The sequence below is a fragment of the Saccostrea cucullata genome, unplaced genomic scaffold, assembly GCF_032062105.1.
Source record: "Saccostrea cucullata isolate Sc308-1 unplaced genomic scaffold, CSIRO_AGI_Scuc_v1 ctg7322, whole genome shotgun sequence".
In the NCBI taxonomy this organism is placed as follows: domain Eukaryota; kingdom Metazoa; phylum Mollusca; class Bivalvia; order Ostreida; family Ostreidae; genus Saccostrea; species Saccostrea cuccullata.
The window spans coordinates 424-21,147 of record NW_026927615.1 but is presented as its reverse complement, the minus strand read 5'-3'; the positions used below and the strand labels follow the sequence as shown (position 1 = coordinate 21,147).

At 32.3% G+C, this 20,724-nt stretch overlaps 1 protein-coding gene across 1 annotated transcript; it reads right to left on the bottom strand.

Annotated features, from left to right (window-relative positions):
• Positions 1–3,070: 3,070 nt before the first annotated feature.
• Positions 3,071–19,890, bottom strand: LOC134274982 (multiple epidermal growth factor-like domains protein 11). The gene is made up of 9 exons (XM_062757227.1): positions 19,677–19,890; positions 15,598–15,816; positions 13,431–13,655; positions 10,937–11,068; positions 8,933–9,070; positions 6,594–6,731; positions 6,263–6,400; positions 4,058–4,235; positions 3,071–3,173 (listed from the first exon to the last, which is right to left on the bottom strand). Exons 1-9 carry the CDS (start codon positions 19,759–19,761, stop codon positions 3,071–3,073), a joined length of 1,356 nt encoding a protein of 451 aa, XP_062613211.1. The 5' UTR covers positions 19,762–19,890.
• Between the last annotated feature and the right edge of the window lie 834 nt (positions 19,891–20,724).

The following is a 20,724-nucleotide window of genomic DNA, read 5'->3' as shown; positions in this document are numbered from 1 at the left end:
TTGATGAATTATCGACTTTTGCACATTTATTTTTGCTTCTTTTTGATGTTCTCCTAACAGGCACCTTGCCAGTGGACACATAATGGTTAAAAAATGGAAGATAGAAGCTTTAATTGTTTTTTTCCTCTTCTTCCAGTTGGGACCACGTAGTTTAATAAATCTTGTGAAGATGAAAAAAATACAGATAATAAAATAAAAATCCTTTTTTTTAAAATCTTTCAATATATATTCATCTTTTTAACATGTGTTAGGTGAATGTGTAGAAATTGTTCTTAAATATACTTAAGAACTAAAATAAAAAATCCTATCATAAAACAGACAAGGAGAATTGGGGAGGGGGGTGACATTTTTTCATTTAAGTGTAAAATAGTTGTCCCCCGCTTTAGCGAAAGCGAGGGGACATTAAATCTCATTCGTTTGTCTAGCTGTCCGTCTGTCTGTCCGTCAGTCTGTCTGTCCGTCACAAAAACTTAAACCTTGCCCATAACTTTTGATTAAGTGGAGCTCTGACTTTCATATTCACATGTGTTTTCCTTATGAGAAGACCTCTCTTTGGGTACCACCAAATTTGACCTTTTGACCTTGACCTTGGAGTTTGACCCACTTTTACACAAAAATTCCAAACTTTTTCTTTGGCCATAACTTTTGAATGGTAGGTACTAGGACTTACATATTTTACATATGTCTTGTTTGTAGCAAGACCTTTCATTGGATACCAACAATTTTGACCTTGACCTTGGAGATTTACGTACTTATGAAAAAACTTTAACCTTGACCAAAACTTTTGAATGGTAGGGGGCTAGGGCTTTCATACTTCACATATGTAATCCTTTTGAGAAGACCTTTCATTAAATACCAAGAACTTTGATCCTTTTACCTTGACCTTAGAGTTTGACATACTTTTTAAAAACTATAACCTTGGTTACAACTTTTGAACAGTATATACTGGGACTTTCATATTTCATTTATGTGTTCTTTGTGGCAAGACCTTTCATTTGATACCAACAACCTTGACCTTTTGACCTTGGACATTTTTTGTACTAATAAAAAACTTAAACCTTGACTATAACTTTTGAACGGTAAGGGCTAGGACGTTGCGCACGGTGTTGGTACACATTGACGTTACGTCAAAATAACGTTAAAAAGTCATAACGTTGTTTTAAACGTTTTAAACCTTATACATGCATATTGTAGATCTTTAAATGAATTTTATTTTTCAAAAGTATATATAAAAAAATAAAATAAAAAGGCACTTAATGTTCAATGTTTGAACCTTCATTTTTGGAATATTTATATGTTCATTAATAAATCTTAATAATAAAATTTTAATTACTGAAATGCCAAAGGCACTCAGTGAATATTCCTCTTTCTATTTTTCTCACTTTTCTGTCTTACAAGGAGAAAATATTTAAGTAGTTTTCCCTTTCAACCTCCTTCAATATATTTTTTTCAGTTAGGTCATTACAAGTCTTTTATTTTTATATAGGTCCGCATGCGGTTTGGATGTATAGAGAAAAAATGAGAGTTAATTTTTTTATACTTCCTACGTTTCAATGGAACTGGTGTCATTTTGAATTAAAAAAGATTAGTATCAATTTAGTATATTGAGGGGATGAAAAAAAGGAGGGATGGAGACGTTTCACCATTATTGAAAATCTGTTTTTTCACGAAAATTCTTAAATCTTTTTACTATTTTTGGTGAAAGAAGGGGGGAGGACTCTTATAATGCATACTTCGTTTAGTAGGGTATTTTGTGGAACAATATCATTTTGGGGTTTTATTAATTTGATGATGATTAAGTGTAATATATATAATTTGTGAAAAAAAAAACTCCAACAAGCTCCGGGGTTGAATATAGGGATTGGGGTGGGGTGGGGGTGGGGGTGGTTCCTGCATGTTCACAAGTACCTGTGAGCTGGTACTACGGATCTGCATGAAAAAAAGCCACGGCGATATAATTTAACGTCATATGTATGCATTGCGTAAAATGAAGTTTTTCGTACCTGTGACAAAATGGCTACACTTTTATTGATGCTTGCATTTATTTCATGTAGTCCATCACTGTAAAGATTGTGTAATTTGTAAATGCAGAAAATAAATGTTCTTTCAAGCTACATACATGATTGCCTTATATCTTTCATTAATTTATATATTTTTTATATGTTACTGAGACATATTTAGTAACAATACAGTGACTCGTGCGTGCATAACAAAATGGCTACACTTAAGAAAGCCTTCCTAATATTTACGTTGGAAAAGTAATATAAAATGTATCAACTCAATAAATCTAAGAAATATATGTACTAAAAGATTATTCCCCAAAATTAATATTTGTCTGGGATTTCTGTTTTCTGACATTTTACTTACGCACTGTAGATCCAGCCTTATTCATGAAATTGATAAAATGATTTTAAAAACTCAACAATATCTTTAAGAATGCATATATTTTATTGTACCCTGTAAATTGCATTTAATTCAGAGAATTTTAAGTGCATTTTTTCATACCTTTTAGTTGCGCTGACAATAATTGATGTAACGTCGGACATGGGAATTTCGCCGTACATGACCAATACTGAGTAACGCCACATCATAGTTTAAATAATATCAATTATTTTAAAGAAAATTTAAAAAATTATTCATTACTTAAGATAACATTAATGATTTTATTTTTAATTTTAAGTAAATATGACATCGCGAAAACGCCAATTTCTTTGCGACTTCAAGAGTTAGATATTATAGTATCAACACCGTGCGCAACGTCTAGGGATTTCACACTTCAAATATGTAATCCTTATGAGAAGACTTGACATTGGATACCAAGAACTTTAACCCTTTGACCTTGACCTTGGGTTCAATTATGATTTCTAAATAGATGACATATGATAGGGTGTTCATATTACACACAAAACGTCGTAAAAATGACATCTCACCCACAATGACACCGAAAGCGGGGGACCAAAATTCCTTGAATTTGCTTGTTTTTTTTTTTTTTTTCTGCCTGCCACGTTCAAAACAATACTAATGCCTGTATATATTTGTACATATCTTGATTTTTAATAGTTGAAATATTTCATTTCTTTAGGCTATTGTTAATTTCTTCTTCAAATGGACTCAACTTCTTGTCTTCTCCCATAGATTTACTCCTTACATCAGATGCATAAGCAATCTTTTTTCTGAAGAATTATTCTTAGACTCTAAGCTATTACAGAAACATAAACAAAGTCTTTGGCAATAGTTACCATTGGCAGTTTTTAACCTGTGGGAGGGAAATAATTTACAGACAGATACTTATAAATACAAATAGATAGTTATCTCATCAACATGGCATTGTGCAACAAAGTTGTCAGCGTTTTATTTCTCCCCTGGACGGGTGAAATGTTTTGAAAGGCACTCCTATCAATTTACCCTAAACCAAGCTATAGTGCTGCTATGGACTTCGCAGATCGACTTTATTTACCCGCCATGTTCATCTTAAAACCGGAAGTACGAGTTCGTAAATTTGAAATCTCGATCTCGACTGAAATTGGACATCGGACAGAAAAAAAAATCCGTTTTTCTCAATTTTATTTTTTTTTTTCCTGAAAACTCAAAAAACTTGAGCGGAGGGTTTGTAAACCTAAAAACAAAAATGCTGGCCAATGCTGATCCTCAGTTTTCAAATTATGTTATAGAGGGCAAAATGTCTAGATTTTTTTTTGAATGAGCATCTTCATCAAGTAAAATAGTGTAAATGGATCAATACAAGGGAAATATTCTTGCTTGATTATGCAAACATAATTTGCTTCTCGGAGTTCAATGTCTACAACAGATTTTCAACGTCACATTTCGTCGTGACTAACTTTTGCTGACTGACTACATATCAACTTATAATTGATGTAATTTGTTTCTTTAGAAAATTAAATTCTGTTTTCTGATATTTAGAGAGTGAATATATACTATTCCTATCAGAAATAATAAGTAGAATTCAAGGGGATAATGTTGCAATCAATGTCAAAAAATGGACTAGCTCACATAATTCTAAAGAAAAAAACAGTGATGACGCTCATTCCGTACACACCTCATACTTGTGGGATCTATGAGGTAAACCGATGTTTTACCTGTGAGACATGTTTCTCCATAATATCCTGCTTCACATGATCCGGGGCATGATCCACTGATGTGATGGCATGTCTTGTTATTTGCACAGTAGCCACATTTTTCTTGACAATCTTTGCCGTATTTACTAGATGTGCATGCTGTAAAGAAATGAATCGAATTCATACATGTAAACAATCAACCTAAATTGACATTTTTTTTTCTAACGATGTACCAATAAAATTAGCGATTACTATGGAAATCAATGTGAACGAGTTTGGCGTGAAACCTTAAATCAATTCAAATTTGAAATGAGGAAAATTATATGATTTTCATGTCAAAAATCTGTAGGGTTTTGAAAAAAAAATTCTCAAAGTTTGCAAAAAGGTATTTTTTGATACACACTAGATAGAGTAGGCAAATAAACGTCCTTGTAAACCTCTTTCCTACTGTTTTTTTTTTAATATTTATTATTTATTTCGTCGTTGTCATTTTATACAATTGTTTTAAATGTATCAATTAAAAAAGTTTTAGTTTAGTGTTTAGCAACGACCATGATGTGTAATTTAGGAAGCGGTATATAAAAAAGCGTAAACTGATCCAACGCAGTTTATACCAGTATAACTTGGATTGCTCTTTAATTTATACCTTATAATTTAATTTTCAATCAATAAGGATACAAAAACAGATAACTTTTTACCTTAAAACGCCTTTGAACTCTTCATATATTTAACATAACATCAAGCGGATTGATTAGTTTTGACGTTAGTCATTGTGACGTTGGCAACCCAGGTTATACGATTTAGATTATTTTTTATCCAATCAAATGACGCGTTACAACAGAAATATTTTATTTTCAATTCAAATTTGGACAATTTGAAATGTACAATATACCAGGAAGCTTCCAAATAAGTTTCAGCTTTTCTGTCCCCATGGTTCTTGAATAAAAGATTTTCAAAGATTTTCCCCAAATATTTCTATGTAATACTTTGATTTCCCATTGTGTCCCCGCCTTACCCCCTGGGGTTATGATTTGAATAATTTAATTTAGAATCTGCACTACCCCAGGATGCTTCCACATAAGGTTTAGCTTTTCTGGCCCAGTGGATCTTGAGAAGAAAAAATTCAAAGAATTTTTCTATATATTTCTAAGAACAATTTGATTCCCCATTGTGGCCCCGCCCTACCCCAAGGGGTCATGATTTTAACAATTTAGAATCAACATTACCCCCAGGATGCTTCCACATAAGTTTTAGCTTTTCTGTCCAAGTGGTTCTTGAGAAGATTTTTTAATGACCCCACCCTATTTTTGTATTTTCTTAATTATCTCCCCTTGTGAGTGGACTTGGCCCTTCATTTTAACAATTTAAATTTCCCTTTATCCTAGAATGCTTTGTATTAAGTTTGGTTAAACGTGGCCAAGTGGTTCTTGACAGTGGTTTACAGACGGACAGACAGACGGACAGCTAGACGAACGACGCACAAAATGTTTTCAGAAAAGCTATCTTGTGCCTTCGGCTCAGGTAAGCTAAAAACCATTGCCAACAGACAAAATCTGTAGGAGGAGTAGCGTTTTAAAGAAATGTAACAGAAATTTCTATTTTTAGCAACCCTGGCAACACCGTTCATCGAAATCAAAAAACCGATGCAATATCTTTTGTATCGAAGTGTGATTTACTTGTGTGCCAAGTAACATTAAATTCAGACCAAAACTGTACGAGGAGTAGCGTTTTAAACGAATATCACAGACATTTCTATTCATGTAATCTACTTGAGTGCCAAGTTATATTGAAATCAGACCAAACCTGTAGGAGGAGTAGCGTTTTAAACGAATTTCACAGAAATTTCTTTTTTTTAGCAATAATGGCAACATCGTTCAACGAACTTCAAAACCGAATTTCTGTATCTTAGTATACTGTACTTATGTGCCAAGTTATATTGAAATCAGACCAAAACTGTAGGAGGAGTAGCATTTTGAAAAATTGTTTACAGACAGACGGACAGTTAGACAGACAGACGGATGGGGGGACGACGGACGCATTACTATTGCATAAGCTCTTCTAGTCTCTGACTAGTAGAGCTAAAAATGACGATAATCATTAAGGTTGCGCAAACTCAGTTTTCCTAAGCAATTAATACAATAATCACTCTGGTATATTTAACATCTAACAGACAATTAAATTCATACCTGTGAGACATTTCTTCCCTTGATAACCTGCTTCACATGATCCATTGCATGATCCACTGATGTGATTGCACGTCTCGTTATTTACACAGTGGCCACATTTTTCCTTGCATTCATCACCATATCTTCCAGAACTACATGCTGCAGAGAAAAATGTTTGAATGTTTTTAAAGATTTTTATTTCTAAAAAAATTCTGAAATAGATCAACAATCAATAAGTTCACATGTAAATAATACTAGAGTAAAAAAATAAACTAAGATCATTAGAAGTATGCAGACGTATTTTGTTGTAAAGAATTTGTCTGAAAGTGTCTTGATGAAGTGAAATTCTTACATGTGAGACATTTTTCTCCATAATATCCGGGTTCACATGATCCATTGCATGATCCACTGATGTGATGACATGTCTTGTTATTTGCACAGTAGCCACATTTTTCATTGCAGTCATTACCAAATTTTCCAAAAGGACATGCTGCAATGTAAGATTTGACATCTACATATCTTAATAAAGACTTTTTATCGTTTTTTCTTTGTTGATTTTTCTTACATTTTCATTTTCTGGTATTTATGATATATGTATATATAACACTATTTGCTTCAACTCCCTGATGCCTTTTCAACAATGCAAACAATAAAGATTTGGTGTAATGTAAATAACTGAAACATAACAAAATGAATTATAGTTTTGAAAAATAGAGGAAAATTAAACATTTTTCTACTCAAATTAAGGTGAATGTGTTTGAGGGAGGGTGTATGTGAGAGAAGGGGGCGTGTGAGAGTGTGTGTGGGGGGATGTAAAACAAAAATGTAGTTAACCAGAAGTGAATTTTGCACATCGTTGTGGAAAATGGATACAATCAAATGATTCACTGACAAACTGACTGACAATTGTTGATATCTTCTGGTGTTCTTATCTGAAAACTTGATTTCTGTACAATTCATTAATGTTGTTAATGAGCAACTCCAGCATCCTTTCTTTATCAACTTCAAAAGAGTTTTTTAACAAAACAATTTTCCTGATGTGAAAACATCCAAATTCCTTTTATTTCTGATATTAGAAAATCTCCGTTTTAATTTATTGCGATGAATTATTGAATAAAATGTTTAGAAGGCGGCAGTCTATATGTCATAAACATTCAAGCAAGAGCCCCATGGGCCATACAGCTGTCCTGAGTAACATTGTTAAAGTCATTCTTTATCAGATTTTCCTCTATGTAATACCTATTGTAGCCTCGTCCTAACCCAACCCCCTTCGGGGAACGTAGCAATTTTAACTATTTAGAATCTACACTACAATAGGATGCCTCCTTATAAGTGTGCTTTTCTGAGCCATTTTTTCCGATATATATCTAGGTTAAACTTTAATTCCCCATTGTGGCCAAGCACATCCCCCCAGGAGTCATGATTTGAACAATTTAGAATTAACACAACTCCAGGATGCTTTCATATAAGTTTCAGCTTTTTTGGCCCAGTGGTTCTTCAGAGGAATATTTTAATTTTTTTCCCTACATATTTTTCTTAATAAAATTTGATTCCCTATTGTGGCCCTGCCGAAGTTTTGGGGGTCATGATATTAACAATTTAAAATCTACTTTCCCCCAGGATTCTTCCAAATAAGTTTCAGCATTTATGGCCCAGTGGTTCTTGAAGAGGAGATTTTTGATTACCCCACCCTTCTTTTGCTTTTTCTTGATTATCTTCCCATAAGAGGGGTCTTGCCCTTAATAATTCAATATATCCTTTCACCTAATGATGCTTTACACCAATTTTGTTAATAAAAGGCCGAGTAGTATTTGAGTTCAAAAATGTGAAAATTGAACAGACAGACAGCTAGACAGACGGATGACGGACAAAATGTGATCAGAAAAGTTCACTTTAGCATTCAGCACATGATCGGATGAACTAAAAAATGATCCTTTTAAATTCCTTTCAAGTTTTTAAAAAAGTTTTTGAAGATTCCCATCTGAAATACTGCACTTATAGAATAAAAGAAGGTATGGTTTCAGCTTTCTTGTGCCCTGAAACTGTTACATTTTATGTTATCAAAAAGTTTTGAAACTGGCCTAATATTAAATAAGTACATGATTGTGATAAATTAGAAAAGAATATGGCGCAGAGGAGTACCATTCTGCCAATATGACGTCATTAATGTGATGCATTTCTGTATTTTTAACAGACTAAATAGTGTATTTAGCTTAACAAAACTTACTCAATACATATTCAAGCACAGATCTGCTCTAGTTTCCTCATTTGATATATAATGAGTAGAAGAGTTTTGCAAAAGGGTTTAAAAGATAAGGATATAATTTCGGGACGATTAATCTTGCATTGACAAATGCTGTACTAAAAATCAAACAACTTAGTTTATTCTGACATTATTCTTGAAAAAAGGGAGAAAAAGAACATCTGTGACCACAGACAAAAATAACATATTATATTTCAAAATAGCGGATAAAAATAATTCCAAATTATAAAAACTTGTATCAATTTATATTCTTCATAAAATAAAATACACAGTTATGTACATTTATTTATTGTATGTAAGAATCATCTGCTTTTTCCACACATAGTCATGCAAAAGATATACACAAGTTGGTCAATAGAGATAAACATACTCAGATTGTCCTAGCAATTCTGGCCAATATTATACCTTTTTGACAATAGAATTCTCACCATTGAGACAATTCTTCCCTCTATAACCTGCGTCACATGACCCAGGACAAGACCCGTTGATGTTATCGCATGTATCGTTTCTTGCACAGTGACCACAAGTATTATTGCAATCTTCACCATATTTTCCCGCCTTACATTCTGCAGAAAAAAATAGCTAGACATACATTAATTTTTGATAAATTTTATATAAATATATAAACATAAAAAGAAGAAAATAAAAATATAAGAGGTGTTTTTATAAACACCGATGCCCCCGTATGGCACCTTTTGACGAAGATTTAAATTTCTCAAATTTCAAAGAGCAAAAAACAGCTGTTCAAAATGTAATGCCAAAGTTGTTTTTTTTTTCAAAGGCATGTCGAATTCCAAGTACAAGGTTAAAAGATCAGTATGTTAAACTCAAAGGGCAGACCTTTTTAAAAGGTATACATTTGTGAATTGTGAAAGCCCTGGTTCTAATGCTGTAAACATATATTCAAGACTCAAAGTTTTTATGAAGTTGGACATACGGTAGGGTCGCGGTCAAAAGTATTCAAGACGTGTGTACTCCAAGAAATGATTTGTCACAAGGAATATACATGTGAAATGTTAACTCCATAGCTCCAAACAATTAAAAGTTATGAGAAGGTATTAATTATTTTTTGCTATTTTATTGCTATTTTTTTAGGGAAAGGGCAAAACATATATACCCTCGAACCTTAGATTAAGAGTTATATAAAAACAGATAAAATTATGCAAATTATCTACAGATTTTGTTTATTATTGTACTTAAAATATATTTAAAACTTATATGATACCAAAATAAATCCAAAAAATGCCAAAGATATAAAGGTATATGTTGAATGAACTATCAATTTTTTTTTCCTTTCATGTGAATTGAATACATTTTTTTTATAAGTCGCATGTCCTTATTAAAAACAATACAGACTGCTTACATTTAATAAGATTCATCATATTCTTATTAGTTTAACTGAATTCCAAGTATTCAATGTCAAGCTAATTTATAATATTACAAATTAGTTTCAGATTCCAATAATTTGTAATTAAAAAAAATAACAAATAGTGTTCAAGTAAAAAATCCACGAAACCAATACAAATCAAGAGAAGAGTAAACAAAGTTTGAGTATCAGAAGTTGGATCAGGTGCCATGTGGAGTAAGCATCCCTTGTCGACCGGTCACACCTGTTGTGTGCTCCTCGTAATATCTGGGAAATAATAGAAAATCTGTTGAAATTTTAGTGCAAAAAAAAAAACAGTGGCCTAACAAAAAGATGAGAAAATGGTCTGTCAGAAATTGAAAGATAATAGGTAATACCGTTGTTTTTGCTGACAATGTCATTTAACAGATCATAGGACCTATCATAGTCGCAAACTACGACCAGCATTACAATCATTTCCAATTTTGGCAGTGGTTAATTTTGTGGAAAATTTTTCTGAGCCCATAAAAATATTGACAAGTTCAAGCAGAGTATATAGTTGGAAAAGAAATGTTAGTAATATCCAATTAAAGACATCACAACCCAAATGTAATTATATATCAATCGGACGATTAATCCCATCTTGAAAGCTAACAATGTAAAATATTGAGTTTTTTTTTTAGTTTTGGTACACTTGATTATTAATTTCGTATATATTTGGTTGTGTGCCATTTTAAAGAAAACTAAGGCAATTTTCGTCGAACCTTATGGAAAATTATCGTTGAATTGTATAAATTAGACACTAATTTGATCCCCCCCCTAAAAATAATTACTATTTTAATTAACTTAAGACCTTTTTTAAAAAACTTTGTGAATTCCAAAAAAAATAATAATAATAATAATAAAATTAATTAAAACTCCTGACATTTAGTTGAAAGTATTAAAATTCTATATCCTTGGGGACTTTTTACTTTACACTGATGTTAGAAATGGAAACTTAAACTTCATGGGTTATAAAGTCTAGATCTGGGACAGGGTCATTTTATATTTTGGTGAACCTAACTCTTTGATAGAAATGAAAGGATACCTTTACAGTATGGTCCAAGGTTTGCTGTATTTTTAACACAACCAAATCCATCACATCTTCCGGTTACGTCGCACTCAAATTTACACGCATCGCATGGGACACAGTTTTCACCATAGCTCTGACGCGGGCAGCCTGTAAATATGTGTAAAATATTTGAGTATATAAAATAATGCTTGAAGCCTCTTCATACCCTTTATAAGGTAAAGCATCTTTCTAACTCGACACAACAAAGCCTTTTTATAGTTTTTTTTTTTTATTTATAATAGAAACCACTTGGACCGTATATATTATTATGTTTTCAGTACAAATAAGCTAGTATATTATGGAGAGATTCAATCTTAATTCAGCAATATTTTACACGCTAATAAAACAGTGAATGATTTTGAAATTTCACACAGTTTTACATTCAAACATAATCATAGTGTTATGCTTATCATGTTTTATTTAAAAAAAAAAACGTCCGGTTTAACTCATATTCGCTAGCCAAGGGGTTCTGTTCAACGTTGATCGACCAATGAGTATTTATTTTTTATAATTTTTTTTTGCTGTTTTATAATGTTTTTTTGTAAAGGGCCATATCAGACTGTATAGAGTTGAAGTTTTTTTACAGTCTTCGGACTATGCACTTCCTCTCTTTTGATAATGTAAGAAATTGCATGATAAAAAAAAATTTCAGTTATTTCATTGTTCAAGACAAGGGAGATAAATTTCTGATGATCTAGGTTTCATAAGACTTGAGGATTTTCAAGATTCTCAATCGTAAAAAATGACAAAAGGAAGGGAGAAATTGACATTCTCTAACTATAGTTGTAGTTTCCGCTACACTCCTACATATGCAGTGTTGTGAGCATAGCGAAAGACAACCCTTGATAGAGAATGTATAATCGTCACACGGAGTTCCTCGGATGACTTGTACCTCGCACATAACTGAATAGAGCGTAGCGGAATCAGCCGAGGATTGCCGATTGCATACTCGTCAGAAATAAATGCTAAATAACATGATAATTCTCAATAGCAATAACTTATCAAAGTACTGAGACAGTACTAAAAGACGGAATAAAAAATAATCTCCCTGCTAGATACACAGATGTGATTTTTGTTTTGTTTTGATAACAACATTTTTTTTTAAATTTCTATTTTAGTAATTAACACACTAAAACAATTTTTTGATATTTTATTTTATGTTTTTCATTTCTAAGTCTATAAACTTTTCTGTATTGTCCGAATTCCACCGTCTCCGAATTAATAAGTGAACAATGGATAATGCACACGCCTTCGTAATACTACGCAGTAGAGTAAAGTACTTTCTTTGTATAATTTTATGATTAACAATATATATTTTTAGTTTTTAACATGCTTTATTTATTTGAGTAAAAAAACTTCATATCACTTTCTTCAGTTTGATACCAAATGTTTGTGTTTCAATAAAAACAATTTCTGTTTTCAAATCTAATACATGAGTTATCACCACAGCTTCCGTTTTGAGGCCTCGGATAGTAAATTAATAGACGGGGTCACCTGACCCCATCTTAAAAGCTAGGTCTATTCATTTTCATTGTAAATAACACCTGACCCCATCTTAAAAGCTAGGTCTATTCATTTTCATTGTAAATAACACCTGACCCCATCTTAAAAGCTAGGTCTATTCATTTTCATTGTAAATAACACCTGACCCCATCTTAAAAGCTAGGTCTATTCATTTTCATTGTAAATAACACCTGACCCCATCTTAAAAACTAGGTCTATTCATTTTCATTGTAAATAAAGTTAAATTTTTATTGTTTGAACTTCAAGGCTTTACAGTTTGTATTTATTATTTTCCCCTTTATTGTTTGAGGAAGGTTTTGGAATTAGCCAAGTCTGCCAGTCAAAGGTTACGGAGAAGGCCGAGCAAAGACTGCTAGGGGTAGATCAGTTTACCGTTTAAGGTTGTTGCTAAAAATGGTTAGTTTTTTTTTTTTTTTTAAAAAGATATACTTATTTTAATTCTTTACTCTCTGGAATGAAAAAAAAAACAAGGAGACAACGACCACATGCTATTCAATGAATAGATATATGTCATCCAAAATCTATATGTACAAAATAAGAAATTAAATCTATATTGATGATGTAGAGTTGTACATTTAATAGAAAAAAAATGAAAAAAACCTATACCTTTGTGTTAACAATTCTTTAAAAACTGCCATGATTTAAAATTTATTTATTTCTGTTGATGACGCTATATTTGTGCGTACTTGCAACTTAAAAATACGAGATTTCTTGAGATAAACAATCTGGTCTTTTGACAGCACGGTATGCCAATTTAGGGATTATGAGTAGAGTTAAAACGCTCGGAAAGCGAAGAAACATTTTCACAAAAAGTTTTCAATTCCCATCGCAAACATGTTTGTATTAAGTACGCCTTGCTGTGTCTAACCAAGTCAGTAAACTTTATATGTGAATAGATCACAAATTTTAATCTTCAGTTGAAAACCATTACCACAAAAAATCATACCGTAAATCTCTACTTCACAAATTTCCAGAATAGCTTCCTCGTTGTCACTTTTATGAATAGTTACGTATCGTGCTGTTTGTATACATTCCACTTCAAGAATTGTATTAAGTGTCTCGTTTTTTGGGTCCTCGTAACATAAGTTGCTATCATCCAGACTGATATCTGAACTGTGGGATGTAAGTACAGAAAATCCTTGGAGTCTTTTTGTATTCAAGTTATCTCCCCCTTGAAGAAACATTGAGAAAATTCATAAATGAAAGCGATTTTCGATTGTTTTCATCATCATTTGATTTTTTTTCAATATTCTACCAGGTTGCTCATTTAACAATTTTTAAAGACCCATTTCTTTTTTACCGAACGGTATCCTGGGAAGGGGGACTGGTGTAGGTAGTGTTATTTACCTGAAGACCCCTAATACTCAAGATGTAACAAACCTATATACATGTAGCATTACACAGGAAGTCTGTCTTTGGTTATCATTACGTGTTTTGTGTCTAATTTTGTGTCAAACTACTTAAAATAATCTGAATATTTCACTATAAGACTTCATATTTTTTGTAAACTAATCGCTTTTATTGATATCTTTTGAAGAAGAAACAAGAGGCCCAGGGGCCAAATCGATCACCTGAGAAAATCGGTAAGGAAAAAGCACAAATCAGAAGGAAGGGAGAGGGGCTTGAATTTTGATACTACTTAAGGTTGCTTACATATTGATACAGCATATGACGTGTCGACTTTGCTGCTCTTGATAAAAAGATTTTTTTTTTACATTTTCTTCCTATATATAACTTTTTAATAATTTGAATTTGATTCCCCATTGTTTCCCTTCCTACCCCAAAGGGTCATGATGTGAATAAATTTAACTCTTCAATACACGAGGAAGCTTAAATGTCAAGATGACTAAACATAGCTTTTCTGTTCTTTGGATTTTTTCCCCTTTATTTTTCTATATAAAACTTTTATCCACCATTGTGGCCCCACCTTACCCTTGGGGGTTATGATATGAACAAATTTAATTCTACACTACCGGAAAATGCTTCCATATAAATACTAGTATTACTAATCATGGCTTTGCTATTTCACCCATTGTGGTCCACCCTATCCCTGGGGTTATGGTGTGAACAAACTAGAATCTGCACTACCTGAGGATGATTCCACATAAATGTCATTAATCATGGCTTTGACGTACTTGAGAAGAAGGTTTTTAAAGATTTCCCTATCTAGTGCTTCGTAGAACTTTGGTCAGCCATTCTGTATCCCTTCCCTACCCAAGGGGTCATGATTTGAACAAACGTAAATACACTACCTGAGGATGATTTCACACGAGTTTAATCTTTCCAGGCCCAGTGGTTCTTGAGATGAAGATTTTTAAAGATTTTGCCCCACCCAACCCCGGGGGTCATGATTTGAACAAACGTGAATCTACACTACCTGAGGATGATTTCACATGAATTTCATCTTTCCAGGCCCAATGGTTCTAAAGAAGAAGATTTTGATAGATTTTCCCTATAAAATACTCCTTTGTAGAACTTTGAACGGCCATTGTGGCCCCACTCTACCCCTGTGGCTCATGATTTGATCAAACTTGAATCTACACTACCTGAGGATGCTTCCACAATAGTTTCAGGAAACCACATGAGTTTCATCTTTCCAGTGGCCCAGTGGTTCTTGAGAAGAAGATTTTTGAAAAATATCATTTTTTTCACTAATTTATAAATATCTCCCCTTGGAAAAGGGCTTGGACCTTCTTTTGAACAAATTTGAATTCCCTTTACCTCAGAATTCTTTATGCCAAGTTTGGTTGAAATTAGCCCAGTGGTTCTTGAGAAGAAGACGAAAATGTGAAAAGTTTACAACGACAACGACGACAGACAACTTTTGATCAGAAAAGCTCACTTGAGCCTTCGGCTCATTTGAGCTAAAATTATGGGGGAAAATGGTTTTATTTAATTTTAATTTTAAAAAAAAATTTAAAATCAAAGAATTGATCACAAGTTAAAACTGCATGAAAAGCAATCAATTAATCTATATTATTGATGCCGAATCGGGTACATTTGGGGGCGTCAACCATATTTAAAACCTTGTTATTAGTCATTTTTACTGATTTATTTATTTGGTTATTAATTCAGTAAGTAATTCTGCATATGAATCAATAAAAAAAACTTACTGTCATTCCTGTACCATATTTTAACGCTTTTCAAATTGTAGATGTCCCCGAGATCTAGACGTAACCAAGCTTCTTTCTTCCCTGTGGCAGTGTGCATGCAGTTATTATATATTTGATTGACGTTTTTGTCAATTGTTTTGTCAGCAGATCCACGGGAATCTTTATCTTCATACGTTGAACTGCTACTCACCTCAGTTTTGTTGGTAAATACGAGCTGATCTATTGAAATTAGAGAGAAAATTAAGATAATATTAAGTTAACTTATGTGACTTTAAATGAGAAGAAAGTTATGGATGGTTTCTTCTGTTGTTGTTGTTTATTATATATAGCAACAGATTAACAATAATTAGTTTAATCAAGAGGCCCATTGGCCACATCGCTCACCTGAGCACATGGGCTAGTTAAAAACACAAATCAGTTATTATTGAAAGAATAAAGCTTATTTGTTTGGAAAGGGGGATTTGTTTTCTATTACTACCTTGAGAATGTCAATATATCAATAACGCATACAAAAGTCATGTATAATTTTGCTATTCTTGAAAAGAAGATTAAAAAATGTTTTCCAACATATTACTCGATCTCCTATTGTGCCACCCCCTCACTGACATTTTTTGAATAAATTTTAATTTTCACTAGTTGCAGATTCTTACATATCAATTTGACAAATTTTTTCTGTTATGGTGAAGACTTTTCTTATACAATCCTATGTAAAAATTTGATTCTCCATTATGGCCCCACCCTACCTCCAGGGGTCATGGTTTGAAAAAACTTGAATCTACTTTTCCAGAGGATGCTCCCACATGAGTTTCATCTTTCCTGGCCAAATGGTTGTGGAGAAGAAGATTTTTGAAAGATTCCCCCATATATTCCTATATAAAACTTTGATCAGCCATCCTGGCCTCGTCCTACCCGCGGGTATCATGATTTGTATACAAACTTGAATCTACACTACCTGAGGATGCGTCCACATGAGTTTAATAATTGCTGTCCCAATGGTTCTGGAGAAGAAGATTTTAAAAAGATTTTACCTACATATTCCAATGTAAAATTTTGATCGGCCATTGTGTTCTTGCCCAACCCCCGTGGGTCAAGATGTGAACAAACTTGAATCTACACTTCCTGAGGATGCTTCCAAGTGAGTTAAATCTTTCCTGGCCTAATGGTTCTGGAGAAGACGATTTTTAAAAGATACCATAAATTTTTCCATCAATTCATAGTTTTCTCCCTTTGGAAGAGTGCTTGGCCCTTCATGTGAAGAAATTCGAATTCCCTTTACCAAAGGATGCTTTGTGGCAAGTTTTGTTAAAATTGGCCAAGTAGATCTTGAAGAAGTCGAAAATGTGAAAAGTTAACAGACAGACAGCTAGACGGACAGGCAGACTACTAATCAAATGTGACCAGAAAAGCTCACTTCAGCTCAGGTGAGCTAAAAATACCAAAAAAATTCGAAGTAGATAAATGAACAAAAGAACTCATCAAGATGACTCAAATCAAAATTGTACACATAAAGACCTGAATTAAACCAGAAAATATTGAATTATTAAGTACATGATCTCGACTTAATTCGGCCTGAAAATATGACATTATAAGTTTGTTAGTTTTAAAAAGGCATATCTTATGATAAGGAAGCACATTTCTTTTCATTTACTGTGTGGTGGTGGTGGTGATGGGGGTGTTCCATGAGCTCATTATTTGTTGGTGTTTAAATAAGGGACATAAATAAAATCGATATATTTAAACATCCACAATTATTTCTTTTTGTAACTTTATACATTTGCTATTCTTATTGAGGTGTGGTGTGAACACACAAGGAGTATGCTAATTAGTGTAGCTAGCAGTGGTTAACATGGATATACATGAATACCACGTGAAATTGTTAGGGGATAGGCTTAACTTCCATTTTTAAAAAGAAAGTAAGTTCTACTACTAGTGCATTGCTCATATGATACAGTCTCATCCAAGAGAATGGTGTCTACGATCCATATAATGGAATTCGAACCTACGACGTTAGAATCGAATCCCTGCTCCGCAACACTTGAGCAGTTATGTCGGTGCAAGTGAACCCCGGATTCTATTGGTGCATTATCAAACATTTAGTTAGCAATCAGAACCATTCGTTTTACTGAAATAATATGATTCAAAGAGTACACAACCAGCCTTTCGATGAAAAAAGGTAATACCTAAATTACTCCGATATATTTTTGGAAAGTGTTCATTCATAGCCTTTTGTAAGTAAATATACCATTAATTAGATGAATATGATTAGCTGCCTAGAAAACAAAATATTTAATAATAATAATAGCTTCGTCAATTGCAAAGCAACCAGTAGGTTTTCCGTCCTGTTTGACCGAAAGTTACAATTAATTAAAAAGAAAAATAGAGTATGACATTCTCTAAGATTAAAATACTCTAGATATGTATCGATAATTGCAGAAATGCTTTTATTGGCTACTTCCGGTTCAACAGTACGTGAGGTCGATGGACAAAAAAGTAAGTTTTATGCTTCCGGTGAAAACTGTCACCCTAACAATGTGTAAATAATGGCAAAGAAATGACGTCATTAGACGAATTTTGATTATCTCACTAGCTGCCACTCGATGTTGTTAACACCTTTGCTTCAATAATGTACTACAAATTTTTCACTGGAATATCAATTTAAAAAAAAATTGTCCTTCTTGATCCCTTTCTTCATTATTTTGATTAAAGAAAAGAATTAAAGAAAGAATTCAAATCATCATTGATGCTGTAACAAAATTACTTCTCTTCACTGTAAGATTAAAGCTATGCATATCTTTGATATTGAGATGAAAGTTATGTTTGCAACATTCTACTCAATTTTTATCAGTCTTTAAATATGCAAAACACTTCTTGGGTATTTCATTGTGCGTTAAGTCTCTTTCTGTTTATGGAGTTTATGCAAGAAAAAAAAACAAAACAAAACAAAACAAAAACAAAACAAAAAAACAACAAAAACAAAACAAAACAAAACAAAACAACAACAACAAAAACACCAAAAACAAAAAAAGTAATTTGTTAGCCCATGAGGCATTATAACATGTACATAATAAGTCCATCATCTACTGGCAATTAACACCTCGTTTAAAAACATCTGCCTTTAAGACTGCAAAAAAGCGTCGGGGACAAAATATGGCATAATGCATCTATTTAAATTTCTTATAAATAAAACGACTTAGAACTACTGTATACAAGGAAAATTTTCCCCCCGTTTTATTTTCGCCCCTTTTGCCCTACCCTCAATTGAGCGAATTAAAAGAAAACAGTATAATTTCTTAAACAAAACTATGACCTGGCAAAATTAAAACGGGAAGATTGTTTGCATGTGTGAAAGTGCAAAAATAAGGACGAAAATAACCCTATATACGGTATTTACGATTATGGACAAAACTTCTATGAATAAATAAAGAGACTAATCGATATATTTATTGTATGGAAAAAACGTGCAATAGAGAAACTTCTCTTAAATGTTTATGAATATTTTTTTTATTACTTATTTGCATTGCGTTCAGTGTGCATGAATTGTTTATGGAAAATGTGTAGAATATGTACAGCCTGTCTCAATTAATCAAACAAAGAAAGTACAAGTCGACGTTTTAATTTGAAATGTATTTTGATTGTACTCCAGATGACAAGTACCACTTTCATGGAGATAACTGTACACTTAACTTTGATATCCAATACTGTTCGTTATCTCCATACCCTTCATTAACACTTAACAGTTTCATCACATAATCATTATAATAACTTTACTGTTTCTCGGTTCAACATAGCGCTCATAGTTTATACTATATTTCAATTAGGAATACAAAATATTAAGTTAATCACTATCTTAATTATAGATGTCTTAAAGTCTAAAAGAGGTATGTTCTTATAACTTCAATAAACTTCTAGGAAAAATGCTTCAGACTTATAATTACTTAATTTTATGAATTATGTATTTGTTAAATCAGGCATTCAACATGGAGGAATAGAGTATATACTGAACTTCGTCTGAAAAAAAAAATGATGCTATGACACTTAAGGTGTTAAAAGTATAATTATATAAAATAAATGATTCTTACCATAGCATGTAGTATAGTATAAGATATAAGTCCAAATGTAAATCCAAAAATAAAGTTTAAATAGATTACACATATAAAACCCCATGTTTGATCACTAAAACATACTTTTCGAAGGAGGAAGAAACTTCATAAACAGGCACGTACATTTCTCTACTACCATATCTTGATAAGTATGTCTCTTGTTAATTTTTTAACCACTGATGAATAATATAACAATATACTTCCTTTTTCTACAATATCTAGAACTTGCATGTCATTTTTTTCATAATGATAATTACGCATAAAATACTACAAAAACCTGATGTCATGAATCTCTTTTCTCAGACACGGAAGACTTGTGTGTGCTTTTGAAATATTTAGTCAAATGCAATTTTCAACATAAAATAACTGAAAAATGCATACTGTTCTTCACTTCTTTTTTTAAATTTAAAGTACAAAATGTCATTTTGTATTAATAATTTAAGATCGTGGTTACCTCAAGTTACCTTTAAATCTAAAAATTAAAAAAAAAACCATTATGTTTGAATTTACTGACTTTAGTTTTACAGATACATAAACAAAACCTTATAGTTAAAGAAAATAAGATTCAGAATTCTATTGTAAAAGATTGATTTGCAAGTTGAAAAAAACACGTTGATAGAAGAAACTGCTCCATCCATACCAACACGTACACAATAAGAGGTTGAGGAATCATCCATATGGTAAGAGAAGAATGCAAACTTAATTATTTACAAGTATAATTTTGCCCATATCTAAAATTTGATTCCTTTGGCCGAACTTTAATATACAGATCTATTTTAAATCCCACATAAATTCCATATACTGGCAGAACAAGCATGGCTGTTCACGCATAATAACACACATGTTATATGCTTTGGAATGCATATTTATTACAGTACAGTAACAAACCATTTCCTATAATCAATAATTGTCTGCTAGTAGACATTTAAATAATTGATATTTTATGTGTGGTCAATCTTAAAATAATTTTAATTCAATATATCTTTTCTTTTTATCATAGTAATCTTTACAACGCTGGTTATTGCGA